The sequence below is a fragment of the Aquila chrysaetos genome, chromosome 9 (genome assembly GCF_900496995.4).
Source record: "Aquila chrysaetos chrysaetos chromosome 9, bAquChr1.4, whole genome shotgun sequence".
Classification (NCBI taxonomy): Eukaryota; Metazoa; Chordata; class Aves; order Accipitriformes; family Accipitridae; genus Aquila; species Aquila chrysaetos.
The window spans coordinates 33,156,495-33,183,783 of record NC_044012.1 but is presented as its reverse complement, the minus strand read 5'-3'; the positions used below and the strand labels follow the sequence as shown (position 1 = coordinate 33,183,783).

Genomic DNA, 27,289 nt, shown 5'->3' with positions numbered 1-27,289 from the left:
CCCTTGTATTGCTGCTGTTACTATTATTATTCCCAAGTCAGCACCAAAAGCGGATACAATAGGAGGGAGTTGAGGTGGGTTTTACTCTGCCCTGCCAAACACTTACATAATTACCCACATCCCAACTACACCATGGTACCTTTGTAACTGGAAGTAATTCACAAGTCCAAAGGAGCTCAACTGGAACTTAAATTCCCAGGGGAGGCCGTTGGGCTGACAGAAAGGAGAGGAAAAAAATAAAAATCTCAAAATGGGTACATTAGATCTGAACGTCTTGGAGAGACAGATATGGAACTCCATAGCACTATATTTAGACCCACTTTTCAAAGGATAAATGCACTTAAAATTCTCTTCATTAGGTCCCATTCTTCAGCAATGGTTTATTCTCCTAAAAGCACAACTGCTGTGCCTTGGAGAGGAGCGTGGTGGCCCCTCTTCCCACAGTGGCACAGGGAGCTTGATGGTCCCTTCCCCACCTCTGAAACATTCCCATGAAGACGCAGCAGGGGAAGAGGAAACTTCTCGGCTCAAGGGCTGGGTGTCAGCACACACGGGGTGGGAAACCCTGTCCAGTCAGAGACCAACCCCACAGCTGTGCCCATGCCTGCCCTTCACCACCCAGCAGGACCAGGGAGCCCGCTCCCCTGTGCACAGAGACATGGGTCAAAGCAGGACAAATTACCTCTGAAGCGGCCAACTCCTCTGCAGCAATTTAACAGAAAACCAAACCGCCCTTTTTAGATGACTAACTGTTAGACAAGATACATCCCACATGTGGCACGCTCCTCGGCATCACCAACCCAAATTCAACATGCTGGGGGGAGCAAAAGGCATCGCTGTCTTTTGGCTACCTGTGAAAAGCCATGCAGCAGCGATCCAGAGATGGGTCTTTGCTCCAGAGCCAAGCCAAGCCAAGCTGCTTCTTGAGTCCCGTCCCCACAGCAAAATGGCTCAGTGTCCACCTGGAGCCCACTGGAGCCCAGTGGCCCCCTGGGTACACAGCGTATGGAATCATTGCTGATGCAGCAGCTCAAGCCTTGCTCCAAATGCAGGTCAGCTCCTCTGAACAAGCCTCGCTGCTTGCAAAACGCAAACACAAATGCAACACCCCATGGGCTGGATCTGGCCCACGACAAGCACTGAGTGGGCATGATGAGACCCTGTGCTGCCACAGCTCACAACACACCCCAAGGCCACATGGAACAACTGCCTTCCCGCTGCAAGGTGCCACTCAAGAGCCTCTGTTACCAAAGTTTTTACCAAATTGCAGCCCAGAAAGTTGGTCAACTGCAAGGAGTGCATCCAATTTGAACAGGTGAGGCATGACCCAGAGAGGCAGACCCTGCTCACTGCAGACTCTCCTCCAAATGCTGCAATAATGCATTTTACAGAGAGTGATCCCCATGCTCTAAGTCAGCTCAGATTTAAGAAGCCACATACTTCAAATGTCTCCGAAGAATACTAAAATGAAAACTCGGTCACACTGCACTGTGACTACTGTGAAGCGCTATTAAAGAGAAGCTAACATTTGTTTTCAATTACCCAGCATATATTTGAAAGACTTAAAATTGTCCCCAAAGTATTAAATAAATGTTGTGTGTTTCCTATGCACTTGTGCCTGGAAAATGAAAGTTATCTGACAACCATCTCCCAATACCAATATTTTACCAATATTGTACCAATATCATTATATTGACATATAACAAGTCTCCCTGGGCTTCAAACCATGTTAAAAAATAAAATTAGAAAGCAGAGGTATGCTAAACCCTGCTCTTCAAGATGCAGAGTAAATGCAAATGATAAAGTTAGTATTTTATTCCCACATCTCCATTTTGTTCATAGCAGATCACGTTGCCATTTTAGTCAAACTCTCCAGACAAAATGACACAGAAAGCAGGAAAGTTTGTGCCAAATGCAGAATGACATCCATAAATTTATGAACTAACTAGACTGACATTCAATGCAATGCAAAGTGTTTGCCAATCAATAGCCATGAGCATCAATTCCCTGTGAACAGCATTCCTGTGCCATCAGCCTCCCACCAGCAACAGGCAATGCCATTTTCTGCTTAACTTTATGATCACTGTAATCTCCCTTAATCAATGATATCGACAGGTCTGCGAGATCAAAATCCAGCAAGCACAGCACTGAGGCAACGGACAATGCAAAATGGACGTGCAGTAACAACAGTGCCTGGGGTACACAGCACTCTGGCAGTGTTGCTTAGCAATATAGCCCATGCATGCCCATCCTTACGCTGCTGCCTACACCCAGGGAGGAGAGAGATTTCGACAGCAATCAAAATACTGATGAGAAGAAGCAGGAGGAATAACTACATGCAAAATGAATAATAAGTGCTCTGCCTTTTCTATGTGATTTACGAAAATTTAATTCCCAATTCGCCATAGCATCATAGGAAGTGGATGGTGCTGGTTAATCAAGGTGATGCCTTGCTTTCCCTGCTGGCATCCCAGTGACTTCACTGCAAAGCTTCCTGTCCCCCCAGAAAGCAGCCTGCACTGGGAATCTGAGTGCTTGGGCACATCCACAGTCATTTGCAATCAATAACATACTTGTCTCTTTTTCTGTTGCAAAGTATCAACAGAGAGTAAACTTCTCCCTGCTACCAGAAAGCTTTACTGGGATCTCCACTCAGGATGGATTAACAGCACCAGAGATTGATTCGAGTCACTGACAGCTGTGACAAATGAAAACCATCATATTTAAGGGCTGCAATGCCATATGCAGGACATGACGGGCAGGGCTTTAGAGCGGTGCTCTGGGTTGCGAGAAGCGGCCTGCACTGTGCCTGCAAACGGTGCAGAGAGGGGCCCATGCTGCCTGAACCCTTACTCCAGCAGAGATGCTGCTTTTACTTAGATAAAATGAGCTGTATGACCCGCAGCAATTGCTTCACACAGGAGAGACAGTGAACAGCAGAGCAACAGCAACTGAACAGATTGTTTATTTTTTTGGTTACTCTTCACATTAAGCCCTTCAATTAAAGATTTAATTCAGATTTATTAGACATTTATTAGGTGCTAAATTCATGCTGATTATTACTAAAAGTGACCTGCAATGTGCATAATGTAATCTTCAGTTTCTATATTGCTCCCAAATACCCCCAAACAAGGGCATGAAAGAAAAAACAGCTTCTACAGCCCCTTTTCAGCATCTGCTGCAATAAGCAGGTTTCTGCTCCGCTGCTTGCCCGGTTTGCTCAGTACTGGTACCTTCACCCCCTCAGGACCTAGAGATCCCCAGCAGGGGCCAAGTAAATGGTCAGCAATAGTATGACGGATTCAGCATCCCTCTCAAGCACATACAAGGGATGTCTTATAGTCAATGACTGAAAATCCCTCTGCGTCAAACACTGTCGGAGCAGTTAGATCATAAACTAATAACTGTCAATCTCCATTTGTTTGCAATGCTGCGAAGAGGGCTTTCATAATTCTCTTAGAGATATAAAACAGGCACTCTGATTTTGCTTTAAATGAAAGCATGCGATAATGTTAGTTGCCTGTAAACCTCAAAGACAGTATTTATACAGCATCAGAAACATTTGCAAAGACAGGAAAGAAATGCCTTTTGGCTGCAAGACCTTAAAATCTACAACCCATATCCTGCAAACTTTTATGCCTCTGCTTAAGCACACTGCAGGATCTGTGCTTATCAGTATCGTGATCACCCCAATAAGGCAACACTTGTGCAAAAGAAGTGATGAAAATTTGACAGTGTATTATTCTTTTTCTTAAAGACTTTTCTTTTTTTACACTTAGAGGAAGATACAGTAGACCCAGAAACTGAAGTCTCCAGCTTATACACAAGAGGCATAGCACAAGCTGCACAATAAAACTCCTTGAAGCCCTTCCCTAAGCAAAGGGCAGAGCAGCGTTGCTCACTTAATGCAGAGGATCATGTTAGTCCAGGTACCAGGCAGGAAACTCTGTCCCTGCATTTCGAGCATCAAAACCTTCTGGAAAACAAAGCTGGCTTGTGTCCATGTGGTCTCGAACCTTCACTTTCTGCAGATGCTGGAGGTGGATAGACAGAGGTGGTGCTGCTACATTAACAAGATATCTCAGAGTAAGTTCCTAATAACTCCAGATGCCAACAGATCTCCCACCCCTGCAGGTCCAAGCAAGACTATCCTGGAGAGAGAGCAGTGACTAACACTGATTTGCTGGGTGGCTGCACGGACCTTGCAAAGGAAGCAGTAAAACCAGCAGCATTTGCAGACTCCTAGTGCATTTTTATGTACGTCAATGACCTGAGCAGAACTTGCGAGTTCCATTGTGCAAAGCCAAGTGAGTACTTCTTAAATCCCAACTGAATGTGGGCAGATTAACAATGGAGAAATGAAGAGGAGGGAGAGTGCTAGAGGGGAAAACCAATGCCCAAAGGGGTGGAGATATTCAACCCCAGATTATTTAACTAGCAAGAGAGGCCAGACGAGTAGCCAAGTCTGTCGAGGCTAGCTGTATAAGGTATATATAATCAGAAATATTCACCACTGCTTTCATTGCTCATCACACAGAGGGTAATTCACTGTACCCAAGGGCAGGCACATAAAACGAGGTTGAGTCGAGCGGGACAACCAGCTCAGCCCTACACCCCCTGCTCCAGTCGCACGCTGCCAGGACAACACCCAGGCAGAGGTGTGCGGTGTTGCACCATACAGGATGCGGGAACTAAAGGCTCATGTCTATTGCTGGCTCTGGCAGGGACCAAAGTTACTGCACATCTCTGCCAGTTCCCTCTACCTGTGAAACAGGGATAACTGTGTGTAGCATCTTTTTCCTGCAGATTGCAGAGCACTTTTTAAAAAGAACAAAGTGTGGAAAAGTGCTGGTAGAAAGTACCATAAAAAAAAAAAAAAAACCTCTAGGTAAAAATCTCTAAAGTATAGCAAACTTGCTAAAACAGGATGCAGCCTTTCAGCTACACCAACCCTGTAGTTTCTCTTCTCCCCTGAAGTTAAATTGAGGCAATTTTCAGGAATACGTTAAATTGGCATGAAAAACTAAGAACGAAGAACAGTTTGTTTCTGCTTTGGAAATTCTTCTCTCCTGGCCTCTTCAGATTTCCTGCCAGTATCCAGCATCTTCTTCACTTCCAATTTACCTTCAGTGTTATCACACATACTCATTGAAAAGAAAAACACATCAGTAATAATTCAGCCCTAATTTCAGGGTCACTTAAAGGAGATTTCAGCTTGTCGTGGTTTAACCCCAGCCAGCAACTAAGCACCATGCAGCCGCACACTCACTCCCCGCCACCCAGTGGGATGGGGGAGAAAATTAGAAGGAAAAAGGTAAAACTTGTGGGTTGAGATAAGAAGAGTTTAATAGAACAGAAAAGAAGAAACTAATAATGATAATAATAACACTAATAAAATGACAATAATATTAAAAGGATTGGAATATACAGGTGATGCACAATGCAATTGCTCACCACTTGCCAACTGACGCCCAGTTAGTTCCTGAGGAGCGATCCCCCCAGGCCAACTCCCACCAGTTTATATACGGGGCATGACATCACACGGTATGGAATATCCCTTTGGCCAGTTTGGGCCAGCTGTCCTGGCTGTGTCCCCTCCCAACTTCTTGTGCCCCTCCAGCCTTCTTGCTGGCTGAGCATGAGAAGCTGAAAAATCCTTGACTTAGTATAAACACTACTTAGCAACAACTGAAAACATCAGTGTGTTAGCAACATTCTTCTCATATTGAACTGAAGACATAACACTATACCAGCTACTAGGAAGAAAATTAACTCTATCCCAGCCGAAACCAGGACACAGCTGCCCATCATCATGCAGCTGAGGACTCCAGATTATTCCTCTGTTGGTCCTGCAGGTGCTGTTTCAATGAAACTAAAGAAGTGCCCATCTAATGCAAGCATTGCTAAGAAGGAGCTGGAGAGACTGTTGATAGGATGGTAGAGAGGGCACAAAGTAAAATGAGATCATCATATGGGGAAAAAAACCCAAGGAGGATCTGGAACCACCTCCTTTTAATGCAAGGCAGAATTCTACTGTGCTGAAAATACCAACTGGCTGCTTTCCCAGGTAAAACGCCATTGCTTGAAAGAGAGAGTCAATTACAGCCTCAAGAAACCTCCCTGCCGAGGCAAAAAAAAGTTATTTCAGCTGATGTATTGAACCCTCTCCATGATAAGAAAAAGAGAAGAGAAAGCTGCCTGCGTGACAAGCCAACACCTAGGAAATACATGAAGATTCAGGCGCATTTTTCACCAGAAGCTCACAAATGGGAGACCATCACATCCTAAGCTCTAAGGTGCTCCAGCTCCACTTTGGAATAAAGCAACACAGACCAGCCCAATGTGCTTTGCGTTTGGCACATGGATGATGCAAAATACCTCAGAGGAACCCGCAGGGACTCCCCTCAACTTGTTCTCTCCTTGAGATTTGCCTTTTTCATTTTCATCCCCCTCCCTAGCAGGGACCGGAGCCTCCTGGAAAGGCCTGTCTACAGCAGGCAGCCCCCGATGATGGGGCTGTCTGGAGCCACAAAGGTCTCTCTGTGGGCTCAGAGACTTCCCGGGCTCTGAGGGAGGCAGCCAGGCTGTCAGCATTAACCGACCCCACATCAGGTCTTCTCCAAGGGTTTGGTGAACCTACCCATACACCCAGTGACCAAAATCCTGGTGTCAGGGGTGTGCGGGAGAGGAGTGCTATTGCCCTTGAATCAATCACAGCTGATTGGGGCTGAAAGCCCATCAGGGGACCCTGGGGCAGATTTGATCTTCCATCACCTAACAAACACTCTTTTTTTTGTTAAAGAGATGAGAAAGGCCTACTTTATCCGTGAGAGGGGAAGGGGGGGGGGGGGGGGGGGGGGGGGGGGGGGGGGGGGATCTATATATACACACACGTATCTCTCTATAGTGTGTGTATATATAGAATATACATACACACGCACACATTTCCCAGCTTCCAAAGCAGAGATGACAGCATGTTTTCATATAGTACATCTGAAGAAAAGGTCTTGTATCAGTGCTACAGCAGAGAAAATTCCATCTTGAAACTAAGGAGGGAAGGGAAAAAAAATAAATAAAAATGAGAGAGAGAGAGTGCTTTGCTCCTTATCATGTCTCAGGAACTTAACTATAGTGAAGAGCATGATATAAAAACCTCAGACAGCAAAGCACTGTTCTAGAGACCACAATATGCATAAAAACTCCTGGAAGCCCTTGTTAAATGTTCCTACCCTCCTACCCTACAGCCCATACCTTCAGGGTGCAATTTTCAGGAGACAGAAAGATTTAATGCCGCCTTGGTTAAAATAACCCCCTGGATTCTCGCTGCAGAGACTATCATGACAGCATGTTCCTCTGGTTTATTATATTAATAAGCAGAGTCATTCAGCACTCAACATGATGTGGCTGTTTGACTTGCACACGACTGTGTCCCCAAGCTATGGCAATACAGAGGCCTCCCCCTGTCCCTCCTTGCAAAAATACTTTGTTATTTCGAGGCAAAACATCCACAACTACTTACAAACACAGATGCACACGTAGCAGGTTGCCACGAGCATGTGGAGGCAGGGGCTGAATTTGCCCCCAGCTGCCTCCACTTTCCCCCCACTCCCTGCCAGGCTCCTCGGGATGCCCCTAAGCCATCCATCCCACTCCCACCTCCATCGCATCCCTGTGCGCCCAAGGAGCACGTTGAACTTCTCCACTGATTAAAGCCAAACAACAGTAGAAAACAAAAGGCTATTAAAACAGTAAAAAAATATGCCTAACCCATGAACAAAGCTTCCTTTCCCTGACTTGAAAAACAGTGCTATCCTCCTTGTCCTTGCCTGAAATTGCATGAACTTCCCCTATTACCTCTAATTACTGCTCCCTGCCTTCATTTCCCCAGCTGTGAAAGGCACGTTATGTTTACGCACACCGGGCAGCACTGCTCATATGGCTTTCTGAAGATGCCCTATGCACAGCGCTGTTATTACACTTTTTTCTGGGGTGTTTGGTTCAAGCACAAGCAGAAAGGAGATTGCATCGCTGCTGCAAACACTGATGTCGTTATCCACATGTACTCAATGCAGAAGTAGAACCCCAGCTGCTTTTCTGCTCCCCTTCCCATAAAGGCCTTTTATTTTTTCCTTAAAATGCAGCCTCAGTAATATTTTGTGTTGCAGAGTTTTTATACCATGTAAATGATGGATATTGTTTATGTACTGGTTATGTCAAACCCAGCTGTTTACCTTTGCTAGAACTGCAATTATTTTAACAGTAATTGTAAAAATAAACTGGGGAGAACTTTCCAGTTTGGTTTTCAAAACTGCAGCACTGCCAAGCGTGATTTGACCTCAGACAAGTCACGTGTAGCCACTTATTCTAAAAATCAACTGAGCTTGTCCATGCATGGAAAACAGACTGCTCTGCAGGGTTCTGGGCAGAAATGGGTCCCAAAAGGTTCAGAATTCAGCCCAGCCACATCTTCCTCATTTACCACCACCTGCTTAAGCTGCCGCAGCACCCGGATCTTCCCAACAGCCAAACAGCCACGTAATGTTGACGCCAAACATGCTGAATAGGGTCAAACAGCCCAGAAGACAGGCACGTTAACCATCACCTCTCCTCTTTCCAACAGGTTCACTCTCCTCCGTCCAAAAATACCAGTACGGACCAAATATTTTTGAAGGTACCCATTTTGCAGCTGGAGCAACTGTTCCCCAGCCCTCCATGCAGTTCCTCTGCTCCTCCTCCTCTCCCTGGATCGCAGGCAGATGCCAAGCCATGGAAGTTATTCTCTCATTTACAGCATCTGGTTCCTTGGCAGACTCCTCGGGCAATTATGTTCATAGCTTTAAAGCTGTCTCTAGCTCTGCTTCATGGGTTTGCTGCCTTTGGCTTGTAGCAGTCTCTTCTCATCTTCCCTGTCCATCATTTTGGCTGAATGTTGCTCTTAAAATATGGGAATTGGACCACTCGCATCTCCCTCTAATTAGGAGCAAAAATAAACAATACCCTACATTGTTCTTTAAACATAAGCACTTGTTTTACTTTCACAGCTATATTCAGGAGGCCCTGGGCACCCTCTTGGTCTTGAAGCACCATGTACTTGGAGTCATTTGCAACCACTGAGACAGCCTGGACAATTATACCTCCATACAAACATGACAATTTTTTTAATTTTTCTTTGGCGGGGCCATTGCATTTCTGCTTGGATGCCTCCTCCCACCAGCAGCACTCAGAATCACTTTTTTGCCTGCAGACAAAAAGGCAGGGAAACATCTACCCAGCACCTTGGAAATCCCTACCTGAAAGGCTTCTGAATGAATGGGCTCTCTCACAAGGAAGGTTGTAGCCCTGCCATAAATATAAGGCTGCGGGGGGCTGAAATCCATGAGCCTCAAAGGTCCCCCCAATACTGTGGGAAGGATTTTGCATTTCCTGCCAGTGAAAGGCTGTAGATAAAAGGTGAGGGATAACGTGGGTCCTGTCCCTCATCATCAGCCTGAAGCAACCACCTCCTGGGATAAGACGATAAGCTGATGCTCGATCCAGTTTTGCTGATTAAAGCTGCCAACAACTAACAGAGATCCACATACCTGCTCTAGGACCTGCAGCTCCTTTTGGATGAGCCAAGGCAAGGCCACCATGGGGTGACAACCTCCGGACACCACTGGCTGGCAGAGGGTTCCCATCGATGACCCCTAAGCAAGCACCAGATGGGGCTTTCAAAAAAAAAATCCCAAACCACACCGTTCCAAGGGCACAGAGTCACCACCTTGGGGTCTCACAACTTAGTAAAAGCAGAATAAATTTGGTGGAGAGCCAGCTTTTAAAGAGGCATTTAAAACCAACCAACTTCACGCATTATCCTCAGGGGACGCTTCATGGAAGCAGCACCTTTGTCAGCTCCATGTCTCACCAACAGAAACAAGTTGCAAACCATTCCGGAAACACACCCACTGTGGCAGCTCCTGAGTTCCCAAAATGCTTTCTCGGCGGAGGAAGCAACAGCCTGGCTATTCATCATTGCTTCCTACCATCGCTGGCTCAACGCCCGGAGCAGAATTAATTGGCCCGGCTTGCGAGAGCGTACGTCCAACTGGATGGTGCTTCTCCATCTCAGGAGAAACCATGAGCCCTCATCCAAACCCCCTGCCAGGACCACCGGGAATGGCTCATGCATCTCCAAACCTGGGGAATGTATGGCCATGATGAGAAAACCCATCAAGTGATGTGTTTTTCCTTTTCCTTTGCTTTCAGCACAGACACAGCTTAAACTTTATCTGCTTCTGTGCAAGTGCAGGGTCCCCACCATGAAGAATAGAGGGACACGCACTGACTGCCAGACAGAACAACATGACCAGTGCAGCCATGGCATTAGGAAGGACCATAGCAGGCACACTGCATTAGCATCCAATTAGCAGCCCTGTTGATTTAACAGGGCCACTGGCTTGAGTAATTGATGCTTGTGATAGGCAGGTCAGAGGAGGAGGGATGCTCTCTTCTCCTGGGCAGGAAGGAAGTTGGATGCTCTACCAATCCCCACCCCCTGCATCCAAAGGCCCCATCTGGAGTATGGAGCAAACAGACCAAAACCGGTGCTTTCTCAGCACAATGGGTGCAGTGGGGCTGGGCTTCCTTGGCGTTAGTGCTAAGCCCCCGTCTACCCTCTCGGCTGCAGAGGTTCCCGGAGCCCCCGCTGCTTTTCATGGAAAGCATTCGTCCTGGGCAGGTGGAGACTTGGGGCATATTTATCCTTTCTGAAGGAATAAGCCCATAAACAGAAAAATACAACAGATTTAAGTGTTTAAATGCATTTCCATAACTGTTCGCAATGATTCCCAGGCAGCAGCCTTCATAAGCTGGAGCTGAGAGCACCAATTAGCAGCATTTTAAAAAAAAAAAAAAAAAAAAAAAAAAAGGAATGAAACCCCTGCAGTTATTCCCAAACAAGGAGTACAGGCCCAGCCTAATCTTTTATGCCTGGCTTTGCTGGAAACGGTGGCAGGTTAATGCTCTGGGAAGGTGGAGTGCGCAGTACTTGGGATGGGCAGCCAGCTCAGTCCCCCCATGCAGCCGTTGCAGACCCAAGCCGGCTGGTTGCACAGCACCGTTTGGCTGCTAGGGGAGGAGAGATGTAAAATATGGCAGTTCATCCTCACATCCACCGCCATAAACGCACGGAAAGAAAGGAAAAAGAGAAATCCTGGCAAAGCACTTGTGGACGCCTCCCTCTGTTCATCAACTCCCAAGGGCAGCTGGAGGAGGAACATCCAGCCATGAACTCCTGCCCAGCAGGTCTCAGCAGCCACTCACACCCATTTTAGAAGATGCTTGAGCTATTTTAAATCACATGCAAATGAAAATTACTCTTTTTTCCATTCATTCTGTATTTTGGCAAATTCTTTAGCTTTACACTGTGCAAAACAATTCTACTGGTGGACCATGGTGGCATGGCCCTGCTGCATCCCCCGCTGCTCAGCTTCTGCCACAGGAACTGCCTTCTAAAGCAGTACAATTATTTATCCAGTTTTCCTTCCCACAGACTCAACCTGCTCAGCTTCCATATAAACTTTGTCAAGTTTAGCCTCAGACTGGCAGCAAAGGCGCTCACCAGTGCAAAACACAAACCAACAGAAAAGATCAAATCATCTATTTAAAGGGTAAGTGTTATGGATTTTTTTTTTTGTGTAAGGGCCATGAGCAATTATTTTTGAGCACAGAGATCTTAACCATTCATTTATCCTGAGAATAAAAGTGGGAGAAGGGGAAATGATTGCTTTTTCATTATTTGTCACAGTGCCAGTACTGAAACAAAGTCAGAGGAATGCCAGAAGATCTCCTTTGATCCAGGTAAGTATCATTCTCATAAACATTCCAAATCTACACAGAGAAAACCCAAATCTCCAGTAAAATCTTTCCACCATGATTCTAAAGATAAATATATAAACAACAAAAGAAATCCTCTTCCTCTACATATAAGACTTTGTCATTCAAGCTAAGCACAAAAGCTTTTTAAAAAAGATGCTGTCTGGGGGGCATCCAGAACCGGACCAGAAAAAGCCAAGCTTGAAGATTCACATCATCAGCCCGACATCATCACTCACAGTGAGTTAAAGACATTAAAAAAAAAAAAAAAAAATATATATATATACACATATATAAAAAAAAAGATTCTACATCAGGAACCAATTTACTTTTGCTGCTCCACAGAGCAATCATGCCCCAGGACCTGCAGCTAAAAGGCTGGAGCTCACGTAACTGGAACAGCAAAGGAAGCAGCAGAGAACTTTAATGGCTTATGAAATTCAATTGAAATTGATGGTTGGAAAAGTGAAACATTTACCACCTTACCAATTTAACATCGGCACACACACATGCACGTACACACAGACATGTACACAGACCAAAAAAGGTGGGAGCTCATTTTCTGCTCGCTTATGTGTCCACAACCCCCACAGCGCTCTAGGGAAGGAGACAGCACCCTCATACAGTAACTTAAACAATATATAAATATTTTAACACCTCCAGACCTTTTTCCACTGGAACCTTTAATATGAAATCCATCTTTTGTGAAAATGACAATACATTATTACGACCTGCCCCGTCCACTTCTCTGAAAGATTAGAAGCCACGTTCTGCATTTCATCTTCAGCTGGAGCAGGAACTCATAAACCGTCCCTGCTATTTGAGAAGACTTTGAATAAACTGTCTGCAGCTGATGTACTTTTCCAACACGGATCTCTTTTGTTATGAAGCCTGTCTCTGATGAACAATAGAAAAATATTGTTGACAGGGGTGTACTTTTCCATCAACTCAAAAATATAATTTTGCAGAATATTTTCACAGCTCAGCAGAAGGTGGAAAGAAAGGCAATATTATGACTATATAAGAAAGAAAAAAATAATTCATTATAACTAACTTATAGTAGTTTTCTTGTTGGTTTTGGCTTGCTTAAATGAGGTTCTTTACTAGTTAGAGCCCCAATCTGACTTAAAAAGCCTTCAGGCAAAACTCATGTTAATCAAAGATTAACCTGGGTAAAACATTTAGAATTTGGCCAAAACACTTTAGAACTATGCTTATATTCACAAAGCAACAACAAGAACCACCAGTAGTCTTAACATTATTACTTTTAAGTGCTCCCAGGTGCATGGTCAGTCAGGTGCTTTGGGATGCATCACCCCGACTCAGATGTAAGGAAAGAACTGCCATGTCCTGGCAAGCATCACCCTATCATTTATCGAGTGACACAAGGCACACAGATACTGCTGACTTCCAGAAGGACTGAAAAACCAGGAACCCCCGCATTGGAGCATCCATCACCCACTACCATCATGCCCCGGGAGCAGGCAGGGGACATGTTCACGCGGGCACTTCACCCAACCACACCATAACTGAGCTTGCTCTGGTGTGCTGTATCAGTTGATTCATGGGGAGGCTTTGATGTGCAAATTAATCATTATAACTTTTAATTGAGCTAATGTAACCATCATATGTTGCTAATTACACAATGCAGGGGGAAAAAATATTGCAAATGAATTTAACTGCTTAATCTAATCAGGATGGCAAGTTGTGTTTTAATTACAAATTGTTGTGTAGCAGCAAAGCATCTGCTGCAATTCAACGATGCCGGTCCCAAAGCAAAGCCCCGCTGCCTCTCACTCTCGTGCTCAGCGTCCAGCTCCGTTCACCGCAGCCCCAGCCCCCCTCAAATGCCGGGCCAAGCCAGTGGCATGGACCCAGCTGGCTGCAGCCTTGGCTGAGGACAGTGGGTGCATCCCTCCAGAGGCAGTGGAGACATGCCACCTGCGCCTGGCTTGCAGAAATGCCCACCCTGAACACCTCCCCGCAGCAACTACTTGCAACAAGGGCTCCTTATGGACACCTTCAAGCTTGCCACATTCAAATCCCACCATTTGTAAGCCTTCTTTTAATCTGAATGACCATTTCAACATGCAGAGGCAGAAATCTTTACAATTAAAAAAATAAGAAACCCAACACTCCTGGACTTTGTCATCTGAGGTAGCACCTGGAGCAAGTTTTTACAAACTAAAATTCCTGAAAATTGTAGGTTTTAATGGAGACACTGATATAGCCAAACAGCTATAGCATGGCAATGCACCTCCATAATGCGTCACCTTGAGAATGTATTACCGTGAGATATGTGACAATGACAATGTTCACCGTCGGACTGTACCTGCAGCAAAGAAAAATAGTCACTTGCCGATAACTCTGCTGGTAATTAACTAGAGAGTTTCAGGGAGGAAAGGATACCTCTGAAATGTTATGGCAGATACATGGTATCTAAAAAGCAAAGGCAATCTATTTTTTCTTATATTATTTTTCAGTTTGATACAACTTGTATTTGTCCAAAGGAGGAAAAAAAAAGTCCCACAGACTCTAAGCACATTAATGTGCTTTAGATTTTGCCAGTTATCCACATTAAAGCAAAAACCTGCAGTATTTGGGGGTTTTTTTTAAACACCAGGGGGCTGATTACTGTGAAATGATCTTAGGTTTCTCCCACTAAGTGGACAGACAGATTGCTATGTCTGCAACTTCTTTTTTGCAGTGCTGAATTCAGTTGCTGGTTGGAGCCTCCCCACCTGGGTCCAGCGCTCCCCAGCATCATTTCCTCACACTCGCCATCTCGCTTCCCAGCCTGAGGCTGGGGTACGGAAAAGGCTCTCTGCACGATGCAGGAATGCACACGCACCCTCCAAGCCGAAGCACACATTGGACCACATCAGCACTGCCGGAGTCCTGCACCTCTCTTGTGCCCACGCTGGGGGAGAGGAAATGGCACAGGCACACCAGAGCCCCAAATCTGGGTTTTCGTGGCAAGGGAGATGGTGGTGACGCTACGGAAAGAAATGCCACCAGCTAGCCAGACCAGCAATGAGATCTCTCCAGCATCCCAGTAAACAAGCTGGAATTTAAAGGGTTCTACAAGGTGACAATGAAACAAAAAGCATTGCTAGATGCAACCCATCTCCTTAACTAATTTTTAAAAGAGAAATTTTACAAAGTGAGAACTGAAACTCTTGCTGCCAAACTTCATCCCTGCTACCCTGACGAACACGGCAAGCCCACTCGCAGTGGTAAGCGACTCATGAACAGTCGTGAACATTTTGGGTCTCCGGCCAGCAGCCGTTGCCTTCACAACCCATTCTTCTCACAGGCAAAACACAGCTGGTCAGGAGAAAAACTTGGAAGAAACTCCTCAGCGTGCAGGGAAGGGAACTGCCCATTCAGAATGCACTTTTTAGGAACCGGTCCTCTGAGCAGACACTGCCTACTGTTGGGCATCATCCTGCTGCAGCCCAGGGACTGCAGTCCCTTTAAGACGAGGACGAGGGACAGAAGGAGGAAACACTCAGTTTGATCCGAGGAAGTAGAAAACCCCCATGAAAAGCAAAATCCCAGCCCCAGGAATGACTAAGCACAGAGTCGGGCACACATTCCCAGAGCCGCACTGGCTCTGAAGGTATGCCGTACAGAAATGCCATTGCGGGGGGGGGAGGGGGCAAACAAAAAAAAACCAAACCTAAACCTAAAATTAAGGACCCAGTTCTTTAGCAAGCCACATGAACTGCCTATGAGTCCTGTTTAAAAGCAATCCCATCCGCCTGTATCTCCAGCTGATGCACAGATAACAATATATGGGTCAATAATCATTTATCTAAAGATATGTGTCAACCCATCTCTCCTCTGCTCTCAGACAAACCTTTTACAATAGCCACTTACTTTAACCCTGAATTATCTGCCTCTGCTCATCTTCAGGGAGAAGCAGCACAGCAGAGAAAGAAGCAGGCAATTCCCTGTGATCTGAAAGCTCACTTTCTAAATCAAATCAATTTTTCTAACGTAATTTGCCTAATCTAAATCACTGACCCATGCATTTTCTCACAATCCTTTGACAAGAGCTGCACCAATTGAAGCAAAGCTAAAACACTTCAACCAGACCAATTCATAGAAGTCTTTAGAGGAATTCTTTCATCGCTGTAATTAATTCTTTAAGTACCACAGTGGGATGCTCTGAATTCAAACCCAGTCCAAGGAGTAATGATTATACTAATGGGAGAAGCTGTGCAGTAAATAAATGCAAGTGCCCTGCTGAAAGAGATCGTTTTCAATAGGAGACTGCCATTCGGGGAGATAACTGTGTTTTGGAGATAATAACTCAGATGATGAAGTCCCACAGACTGGAGTCTGATACAGCAGTTCCCAGACCCTGCACACCTAACCGGGCTGAACGTTTTGATGGATACCCTTTAGAGCTGGGGCTGCTCCTGCTCTCAGCCCTTTGCTCGTGACGGCCATGGACCCACCATGATCGCTGCCTCAGACGCGAGCCCATGTAACCAGCTGGAACAGTAGCGATACAGGGTCAATTCGGCTCAGCCGGCTGCAGACCCCCTCCCCAGCTAACCTTCAGCTGGGGCTGAGCATCGGCAATGCATCGGGAGCAGCCGGGAGAGCTGCAATTTATCAGCAGCTTTTTAAGCACATTAGACCACAGGCACACAGGAGGGCTGAGGGCTTTTCAACCATGACAAAAGTAAACTGCTCATGTCGGACGGGGCTCACTGCTGGGCTGTGCGCAGCCTCGCAGGGACTCTGCATCTTGCAGGCAAGGCCCTTGCATGGGGCATTCGGCCAGGGGACACAGGGAGCCCGGCTGCTGCTGATCTACACTTGGACTTGGCTTTATTGGCACCGCCAGCCACGGGAGGGCTAGTGGGGACTGCCATGCAGCAAGCGAGAAGGTGTGGGGACAGAGAGCCTAGGGGAGTTTGGGAAACCATCTAAAAGTTTGCTGTTTGGTATCAGAACCAAAGCAATGACTTCTCTTTGACTTTCCCTTTTTGTTAATTGGCTAAATGCAATAAAGCCTTCTAATGCATTTAATGTGTTGGGCTGCAATATGCTCAGAGAAAGGGAGAAAGATATTTTAACTCTGGATGAGCCGGATGCTTTGGTAAGACATAGCTGAAGCTGCACCCAGGAGCTGATACTCATCAAAGCCCCGCATCCCCCAGGGCTTACAAGAGACACGACTAATCTCATTACGATACTAGTAGTGTTGCAAATATGGAGGGCTTTGTGGTGAAATAAGGTGCACAACACAGACATGTGGGTTTTAAAAGGGCACAACTGAAGAACAGCTCCTCAGTGCAGTCCCTGAAAAGATGTCCCCAATACCCATGAGCTGCCCGGCTCTATCACACCAGGGAGGTGATGGGGTAGGCACCACAGGCTAGGCTCTGCTCTGTAGGACAGTCTGATTTTAGCAATAAAGAACATTAGCTCCCCCCTCTTAATTTCTGCTTAAGACTTCCCACAACAGTTTTAACAGGCTGGTGCAAATCAAACTCAGCAAAAGAAACAAGTGTTAATTCAGCCCTTAACATAACTCATGGCACTCAGCCTTGCGATGCCAACTCTGGGGCAGCCTGAGAAAGCCCTGACACCCACCCACATGCCTCAACAGTGCCCAGGACGGGGCTTGGAGATGCCAGGCAGCTCAGCCACCAAAACAAGCCTGGGCTGAGACACAAGAGGAGATGGCACCCGAGCAGTGCTTAGCATACCAGGGCCAATGGACCGGCCATGCCACCTCAGCAGCCTCCCACCCAAGGTGAGCCTCACTCCTCAAAGAGCAGCAGCAAAAAAAATTAAATAAGCTGTCTTCAAAAAAATAACCCCCAAGCCCAGCTTCACCCAACACCTCTGCTCTCCCTGCCAGCAGGGCTTTCAGTATGGGACTGCTGTCCTGGGGCCCCTTCATGGGGATGATGGGAGAGCACAGACTACATCTTCGATGGTGCCCACTCTCTTCTCTAAAGCCCTTTGAGATCTACACATGGAAGAATGATGAATGATTAATGTTTGAAAAGAAAAAAAAATGCCCCAGCTGCAATAAAATTCATGCTATCTTCTGTTTTTCTCTTGCTTTTTTCTCTTCTTTAATGGAGTTGAGCCTTTTTTGCACCAATACTCATGCTAATAACTTTCACCGGGCTACTCCTAAGCGAAAGACAGGAAATGAGTAACTGAGCTGCATTTAAAAAAAAAGAGGAGGAAACCTTTGTATATTAATTCTCGTAGCTGTCAGAGATGAGGATTTAATAATGTTAGTAACTAAGCTACTCCATTATTTCCAAACACCTTGGAGGAGAATGTCTTAGTGGGAGATGAATTAGATAGTGTGACTGTAACTGCCTTCTGAGTATTTTCAGAGCATAATCTATGGCTCATCACCACGTGCATTTCAAGTCCTTGCCCTTTATTCTCCAAATAACCTCCAACTGTAAATGTATTTACATGCCAGGCTCAGCTCCTTCTTTTGAGCATTTCCCACTCACTGTTTAACCCTGGTTTGCAGATTTGCCTGGGTTCAGTTTTGGATGGGTGATAAGGATGGAAAGTTGTGGATTCAGGTCATCCAATAAATGACAGAACGAAGCAGAGAAGAAAAAACGTAGGCAGAATATGGGAGAGGTCTAATAGGCTGTGAAACGCTCTGCCAAAGGAAGCGGCAGAAGTCCTGCTGCCTGCATCACTGAAAACCAGCCATGCTCAGGAACAGACTGTACCAAACAACTGTCGGAGATGGGAAAGGCAGCTTATTCGCCAACTTTTCCAGCCCTAATTCCAGTGATTTGGGGATGGTTGAGGCATGCTGGCCTTTGAGCTTGCTGTCAGAGCTCCGCTGCTTTCAGACAGCTTTTACCATCCTCTCTAGATGCCTCTGTGGCAACATTTTAAAAGCCTGTTTCATTGGGCAGGTCTGCGTTGCATCCTTTTTGCACTCAATGAAAGACAATCAGACTTTCTGTGTTTATTGGTCCTCTACCCCCAGCTCTCTGTCTTTCAGAACCACCAGTGACATCTCAGAGGGCTGTAGCCCCTCAAAGTCAGGGACAGAGGCACCGAAGGCTGATGGCTGTTGTCTCTCCCCACACCAGGCGCTCACACCGGCCAGGGACTTGCCCCATGCACACATCCAGAGCAGCTCCTTCCAAAACTCATCTCGGACTTGCTCCTTTTTCAATCAAAAAAATCTGGGTACCAAAGACAGTCAGCAGCTACCGACTATTTGCTGAGTTTCTAATTACCACTCATTGCACAGAAACCTGCTCCATCTGCTCAAGGGTTCCCTTTTAGGGTGCACGGACTCTGTCCTTTTTTGGTGCAAGTTTCTTTTTCTTTTTTTTTTTTTTTTTTTTTTTGAGCTGCAGCATAAATGTTGGTTTCGAGCGCTGCAGCTTCCATTAAACATCCCTCCTTCCCCATCGTGGCAAAGGTCTTGCTGCTAAGCAAAAGCTGTGGCTAATTGACAACAGCTCCTAAACTGAGATATAAAATAGTTGTGTCTGTCACTCATGCAAACAGCTGGCTTTGGCAACCCAACTGCTAAATAATGTAAAATGGTTCGTTTTTCTGACTCTGGGAAGATCCTTTATGAAAGGAATGAAAGTCTCTGGTGGTACAGAGCCATGCCCTGATCATTCTTGCATCTTAAAAATCTAACATTGCCCATAAAATTCATAAGTAACATAAACCCTGTTCCTTCCACTACTCTCCAATCAGAAAAACTGGATTTAAATCACCTGCTGGCAGGTTTATTACAGGGCCCACAAGCAGATAAGGTCCTGTGCACCAGCCCTCTGCACTTAACAGGAAATAAATCTCTGCTTTGCCATCTGTTTTTGAAATGTTCCCATACAAGCAAAACAAAAAAACCCCAAAGATATCTGCACCTCTGATTTAATCTTGTGAAGGATTTTATTTCTTGGGTAATGAGGATGACATTTCCCCTCTCTCTAACAGAAGTGCTTTTCCCCTCCAGGCCAATTTCCCCCACAGCTCCCTTAGCCCGTGACCAAGCTCTCCCAACATTGTGTATTTAGGGTACGTGTTACCCCTGTGCAGGTAAATGGGCTTGGGATAGGGACAGCTGTTTGGCCAAAGGCACCATCTCCCACACCATCCAGTGGGCTGGTGCCGGTGGGAACACCGTCTTTGGAGCCTCCCGAGCCCCTCAGCTTGGCCAGAATAAGGATTTTGGTTCCTGCTTCTCTATTCAACCCCAGTTTGAATTGCAACGGTGGGGTTTTTCCAGCATTTTGTTCCATCCAGGGCAGCTCTGTGGCACTATCACTGATGTCAAGCTGCTTAACATGGGTGGTTTTACACCATCCCCTCCCTGTAACCATACCTCTGGTCCTTTCACAGTCTTTAACCCGAGGGCAGCACAATGCCCCGGGACAGGAGGACGTGGCCACGCAACAGCAGAGCCCTGAGCACCCTCACTCCCAAGATTTAGCATCTTTGTCACTAGAAGTTCATCCTTCTGCCATTGCAGGTCTCCTCCTCCACTGTGGGGGAAGCAATGGGGCAGAGCGGCTCTCAAAGGCCACTTGGTGCAGGCACAGCGAGATCAGCAGAGCTGGTTTACACACAGTTTCCAATTAGTCTACTCAGCAGACAGCAGCGTCGTGGAAACCCTGCTGCTCCGGGCTATCCCTCACCCCCTCAGGGCACCCCTTTGCTTCACCCCTCACTACCACCATCACCAAAAAAAAAAAAAAAAAAAAAAAAAAAAAAAAAAAAAAAAAAAATCAGAAAAAAAAAGAGTTAAAAATCAAATGCTACACTTCATTTTTCTCTCCTTGCCTGAAGTTGCGAGCGACAAGATAGGATGTAATCGCCACTTTTAAAATCATCTCCTATGACAGGCAAATTGATCAAGTGGGGAGGCTGGGCTGCTTTTGAACTTGAACAAACTGATTTTCCATGAAAGATGGTGTTTACATTGCCTCTCAATAGCCTGCTGAAATATGCATACCTCTTGCCATTTCATCACCAAAATTTGGGAAGAAAGAACATTTTGGGGGGAAAAAAAAAAAAAGGAAAAAAGAAAGTGTGCTCGAATCTGGAGCACATCATAAATTCATGAAGCTTTCTGAATACTGTCAGAAACAAACACGCTTACGTAAACAAAGAAAAGCTGAAAGTGTGCTGCAAGAGAATTTTTTTGATAGCGTGGAAGAAACGTTAATATTTACATCGCACCTGAGACTCAAGTCTATCGTGCAAGGTACTGCGCAAACAGCAAAGTCCTTCCACGTTGAATTTACCCACCGCAGACACTCCAAGCAGCACTTGCATTACTTCCCATTGCAGCACTCTCTGTCACGGAGGGGAATGGAAATACCCAGGGAAAGCCAGACACCAAGCAATCCCTGTCCAGCCCTGTAAGTTATCTCAGAGGACCTCTTTGCTTGTAATTTCTGCCTGCCCATCCTCACGTGCGAACGGCTTCCTCTGAAATGCCAGCTGGAAAACTCCCAACAGCATGAAATCGAAGCATCTTCCACGACATCTAGAGCACCACATGGTAACTCACACTCCCCAGCCTCCGTGGCACCTAATGCGAGAGGATTTGACAGCCGAAGTTGGAAAAGCATCTCCGTTACCACCACGTGCCAGCACATCAGCTGAGCCACTGACAGGGGTAAGTGCTAATGCTATGCCAACAAATCAAGCCACTGCTTGTCATTAACAAACATTACATTTAGGCGGGGGGAGAAGGGGGAATCAAGTTCAGTGAATTTAATTTGCTGAGCTGATGGTATTTATTTCAGTGGGATGGCTCCTCATTCAGTGAGCTGTTTATTAAGGCCAGAAGATTTTAGCTTCCCTTGCTTCCTGCACAACATAGGAGATTGCCACCTCCCCTTTGCTCCCTGGTCACACCTCCACGACAGCACAGGTTTGCAGCCGCCTGCATAAGCAAGACACATTGCTCGGTGAAGCCACCTCTCCATCGCGGCAAAACTCGTGCTTCATATTGGCATCAACCGCTGAAGTCTGAAGAGCAGCACCATGAGTTGTCATAACCCAATGCTACAAGTAACAATACCCCCCACTTCCTCCACCTTTCAGCAAAGGGACCCTCCTGGGACAGCAGCCAGCACAGGTCTCCTGAGCAGCCTGGCTTCAAAGCACATTTCTGAGGAGCTATGGAGAAGGGCAGGAGGGCCCCGACTCGTTGTGGGGTAACCAGAGTAGAAATCTCCATCCCATGGGCACAAATGGCAAAACCCTACATAGCCTAAAATGCTACATAGCCCAAATCCCTCCCATGCTCCGTGATGCACAGACTCCTCTCTCCAGGCTCTTTGAAACAAGGGAGTCCTTGCCCAGAGATGCTGTGCTCAGCAGACATCTGCCTGGGCTCAAAGAGTGACCAAATCCATGATGGCAAAACCATCACAGCAGTTAAACAAATGGATGCCATCTCCGGCTCAAGAATGCATCCCTGATCCAAAAACTCCTTCCCAAGACACAAACTGTGTCCCCGTCTCGGTGACCCTCTGCTCTGACCTCCTACAGCTGCTCCTGGGTTCGTACCTTCCTTGCCATGCTAAGCTGCTTTAAACACGGAGATAACAGGGCTTGGAGTGAGAGTCTTAAGCGCGTCTATCATTCCCAGTAATAAAATACAGCAAATTAATTGCACTTTATTGATTTTTTTTTTTTTAATGTAACTATTTTGGCATTCAAACCTCAAGAGACTCTATTGATCAGCCAAAGAGTCAGATGTCAATGAATGGAGCTTTGTGACCAAGCCTGACAAATTGAAGAAAATAATCAAAACCTGAAAACAGCGAGTGATATGGACTTCCCCATTTCAAATATACAAAGGGGGCTGCAGCATCGGTGAGAGGATATTTCTGAAGTGAAAAATGCTGCTCAGGGCAAGTCACACAGTTGCCTCCTGCATTCCCAGAGAGCCCAATGCTGGTCACAGCCGCGATGCATAAATCCAGAGCAGCTTTACTGTCTTCAGAGGAGCTGCTCTGGATTTACACTGATGGGAAGTAAAATCAGAATATCTGAAATATACCACTCTAATGGATGTTGGAGCAAGAGGCAGTATAATAATTTTAGACTTCTCCCCCCACCACACTATCCCCCAAATCACATCCGTTTGGACAGTCATTGCATAAAATGTTGAGATCTGCACTACTGGGGGGAAAATAACCTACATTTCAAAAGTTTGTATGATCACATTCTGCAAATCTATTGTACAGTAGATAATAGAGGTCTTTCATTTTTGTTCCTGAAGAGCCTCTGCATAAAAAGTGCCTCCATATTATGTAGAGTGATACAGGGACACATAATAAAATAAGCATAATGTCTCTCCACCCACACCTCCCTGGAGCCAGAGCCTAAAAGCAATTCGCAGGTCCTTCCTCATGCACAGATCACGACAGCCCAAGTGCATCTTACAGGGGCTAAAGCAGTCAGTTTGTTCAATAAGCTTTGCACGCCTGGTCCCCGTGCTGCCATACTCCCCTCCGTCAGCCCCAGCCCCATGTTCTCACATCTGCTCCTGGGCGCACGGCACTGCCCACGCACAAGGCAGGGGAGCGACCTGGTGAGACAGCACCAGGCAGGAAAACAAAATATTCAGGTAATTCATCCAGGTCATTCACAGGATACCTATTCATATAACCTCGGAGACAGCTCCGCCGCCGCCGGCGAGGAAGGCAGCCAAAAACCCTGCCTAGATGCCAGCAACAAACGGGGGCCTGTTGCCAGCAAGAGACATCCTCGAGCTCGGCGTGAGCGGCCTTCGGCTGCCAAACACACACGCACACCCTCTGCTCGCAGCCGCACGCACGCCAGCAGCCGGGCCACCAGAGACCCGGGGACAGGAGAGTGATCTCTTAATTGGACCTTCACAAAGCTATTTAGGGGACCTGCCTGACAGGCGAACAAATGCCACCCGCTTTGAAGAGGCTGGAGGAACTCAGCCTGGTGCACCCCCCGGTCCCCAAAACGCAGCCTGCCCAGAGCCAGCCCCGGCAAGGGGGAAGGGAGCAAAGGCACATAAATAGAGAAAAATGGCAAGTGCCCAACACGACCGTCTGTGTGAGCTGGGAGCTTTGCAGAGATGGCAGCACCACGGCATGACTCTTGCAGGTGTCTCTCCCGTCTGCAACAACCCAAACCAAGATGTGTTCCGTTAACCCCTGTAATCCAGAGGAGAAAGGTGACTTGGAGCACAGCGAGCTGCAGGAAGGTCAGCACAGCCCCGGAGGGAGGCGTTCCCGGGCACTGCCGCCACTCGCCTCTTTCGGAAGAGGTTTCCCCAGATCCCAAACCCCCTCTCCACACAGAGATGTTGCTGTGGTCCACGCCAGGGGTGGGACAGGGCAGGGGCAGCGCTCCGCTACGAAAGTGAAGGGATGCTACAGTCTAGAGAGGAGAAAGAGGCGCAGGCTGGGGACAGATTCGTTATTCACAGCTTGAGCTGAAAGCGCACTGCGAGTTCCCAACGCCGCACATTGTGCAGGGAGGCATTCAGAGAGCAGGGGAGAGGGATGGGTACGATGGTAGGTTTGCAGCCACAAACTGTTTCAAAGTGGGTTTCCATATGTTTAAGCACTCAGAGCGCTGGAAGAATTACACCCACAGCCCAATCTCACCATGGTAGCTACCCACACAGGAGGAGACGGGAGGGGGGAATATCAGAGGAAAGATTATCATTAATGTGTCAAAGCAATAAAAAAATAAAAAAAAAACCAAGAAAACCTGCTCCTTTGCTGCTCTTAACTCTCTCCTCAGATAAAAGGAGAGCTTTACACAGTACAGGGCATCGCACTGGCAACGGACAGCCATCGCTCCGCTGGGGCAGTACTGACCCACAGGCAGCTCATGCCCTGCGTCCTGTGCTTGGTGTCCCACTCCCCACGACCTGCACCCTGCTTTCTGTGCCCTGCACCCCACAGTCTGCACCCCAGTCCCCATGTCCTGCTCAACAGGATTTCCAAGTGCCCCCATGGCCACACACACCACAGGCAAAGGAGGGAGCCGGAGGGCAGGCGCAAGCAGTGCTTTTTAGGGTAAGCAAAGCAAGGACCCCCTTCTGTCTATCATGTGTGTGTGTCCCCAAGGCTGATGCCTCCTTCCCAGCAAATTGTTCCTGCTGTCCCTGTAGGGACCTTTCCTGAAACACTTCCCTACCACAATGCATTCCCTGTGCCCTCCCCAGCAATGACAGCTGCTGCTATTACCCCTCCCATAGATCACTCCTTTTTTCACCTAAAAATCCTTGCGTTTAGGCATATTCCTAAAGCCTCAGTGAAGTTTCCCCAGTAGCCCAGGCTCTGCACTACGGCCAAACACGAGCGCCGTCCCAAGCAGCAGCAAAGGCAAACGAATCACTGAGCAACTTCAGCACCGATGCACCTTAATTAATTTGCTTTTAACGACCCCTATTTATTAAGAACAACATCTGCCAGGGAGCTCACATGAGCAAGCAGAGGAAAACGTGCCAGGAGAGAAGTCCTGCAAAAGACTTTCCCAGGGGCAGCGATTCAGCTTGCCAGCCTGGGGGTGAGCCTTTCCCCGGCAAGCACCCGCGACGGGGACCCAAAAGGCTGCTCCTGAGTTCAGCTGCGGGGGGGGGGGGGGGGGGACGGACGAGCCGGGCAGAAAAAGAAAAGAAAAAAGAGAGCGAGATGCTGCAAGCTGCACTCTCCCAAGCCCCAGGTGTGCTGCCTTGCACCTGGCCACAATTAGGAAATCCCACCTTAGCTCACCTAAGGGCCTGATCCAGCTCCCCACCGGCCCATGGAAACCCACTCTCCTTAAAATTAAGTGCAGGAAAGGCGGCACAAGCATTATTTTTTTAACTCCTGCACATCATTCGTTCCCCACCCACCCACCCGAGGATATCTAGGAGCGGGGGGTCAGGAGTCCCATGGGAAGCCCCAAGCCCCACGACCCTTCCCCGGCCCCCAGCACTCCGGGAAGCCCAAACTTTTCCTTTTCCCCCCCAGACTGGCAGCGATCCGCTGGCAGCGGCCGAAGCCGTGGGGCAGCCCCCCACGCAGGGGGCCGGGGAGCCCGCGACACGCCTGGGGAGGGGGCGGTGGGGGAACACGGGGAGGCGACTGTGGACGCGGCGGGGGGGGGCTGCCGCGGTGGAGATGGACAGGGACAACTTTGTGCGCCCGAGAGCCGGGGATCTGCGCGCGTCCCATCCGCGGGCGCGCAGAGCAGCGCGGAGCGCCCGGGGGGTCGTGCGGGGGGGTGGGGGACAGACCCCGCCGCCCTCCGCGGCCACGTCGGTGGGAGAACTAGGAAGGGGGAAACAGCCGTAAATAAAAACAGGGGAAAATATAAAACAAGGAGTTTAAACAAAACAACAACAACAACAACAAAAAAAAAAAAAAAAAACAACAAAACACCACGGGGCCGGGGTCGCGGCGGCGGCGCTGGGGGTTACCTCGGCACAGGAGCAGCAGCGGCGCCAGAAGCAGCGCGGGGCCCCGGGAGAGCATCCTCTTTGTTCCATGCCCAGAAGTAGTCATGGTGCTGATTTATTTGGAGAGGGGCGGCTTAACGGGGCGGGGGGGGGGTGCTGGGGGTGTCGCGGCGGAACCGCTAACCACTCCCCCCGCGCCTGCCCGCTCCCCTCCGCTGCGCGGCTCCGTCCGCCCGCCCGCCGGTCCGGCGGCGGGGCCGGACGCCCCGCGGGGGGGGGGGGGGGGGTGTCCCCGCTCCCCGCCGGCCCGCACTCACGGCCACCCCCGCCGCATCGCCGCCCCGGGGGGGCAGCGGGCGCCGCCCCCGCCCGCCGCCGCGGCGGCGGCGGCGGCAGCAGCAGCAGCAGCGCTCCCCCGGGGCAGCCGGGCGCTGTGCCGGGGGCTGCGGCGGCGCGGGCGGACGGACGGACGAGCGAGCCGGGGCCGGGCGGGGGCGGCGCCGCCGCCGGGCTCACCTGGGGGGGGGGGGGGGGGGGCCGGGGCTCTGCGGGGCCGCCCCACAGGTGCCCCGCTGCGCCCCCCCGGGGGGGGGGGCACCCCCCGGACACGCGGCTCTCGGGAGCCCGAGCGGGGCCAGCCAGCACGGGCGGGGGGGGGGGGCAGAGGAGCCCCGTGTACCCTTTTCTGCAGGACCACCACCAGCCCCACCACCTTGTTGGCGGCCCGGAGAAGTTTCTCAGCCCCGGTGGGCTGGGGCCCGCCCGAGGCCGGGCCGGCAGCCCCGAGCGGTCGGCGGTGGGGGGGGGGCGGGGAGGGTTTCCCTCAGCGGTCGCGGAGCGGCGGGAAGAGCACGGCTCCCCCCTCGCGGCCGCCGCCGTCACTGCGCGGGGCGCGGAGCCGGCTGCAGCGGGCCGCTCGCGCGCCGCGGTGGGCGAAGGGGCGGGCGGGGGCGCGTGGAGGGGGGGGGCTCGCAAAGGGGCGCGCGGCAGCGGCTCGCGAGGAGCCCCGCA

General features: G+C 48.6%; 1 protein-coding gene across 1 annotated transcript in view; it reads right to left on the bottom strand.

The window, feature by feature from the left end:
• TMEM132B (transmembrane protein 132B) overlaps positions 1-26,596 on the bottom strand; it is a 261,473-nt gene extending 234,877 nt beyond the window's left edge. Inside the window, exon 1 of the mRNA XM_030025983.2 lies at positions 26,300-26,596. Coding sequence (XP_029881843.1) covers positions 26,300-26,384 — 85 coding nt within the window. The 5' untranslated portion in view covers positions 26,385-26,596. The remainder of the gene's footprint in view (positions 1-26,299) is intronic.
• Positions 26,597-27,289: the final 693 nt, after the last annotated feature.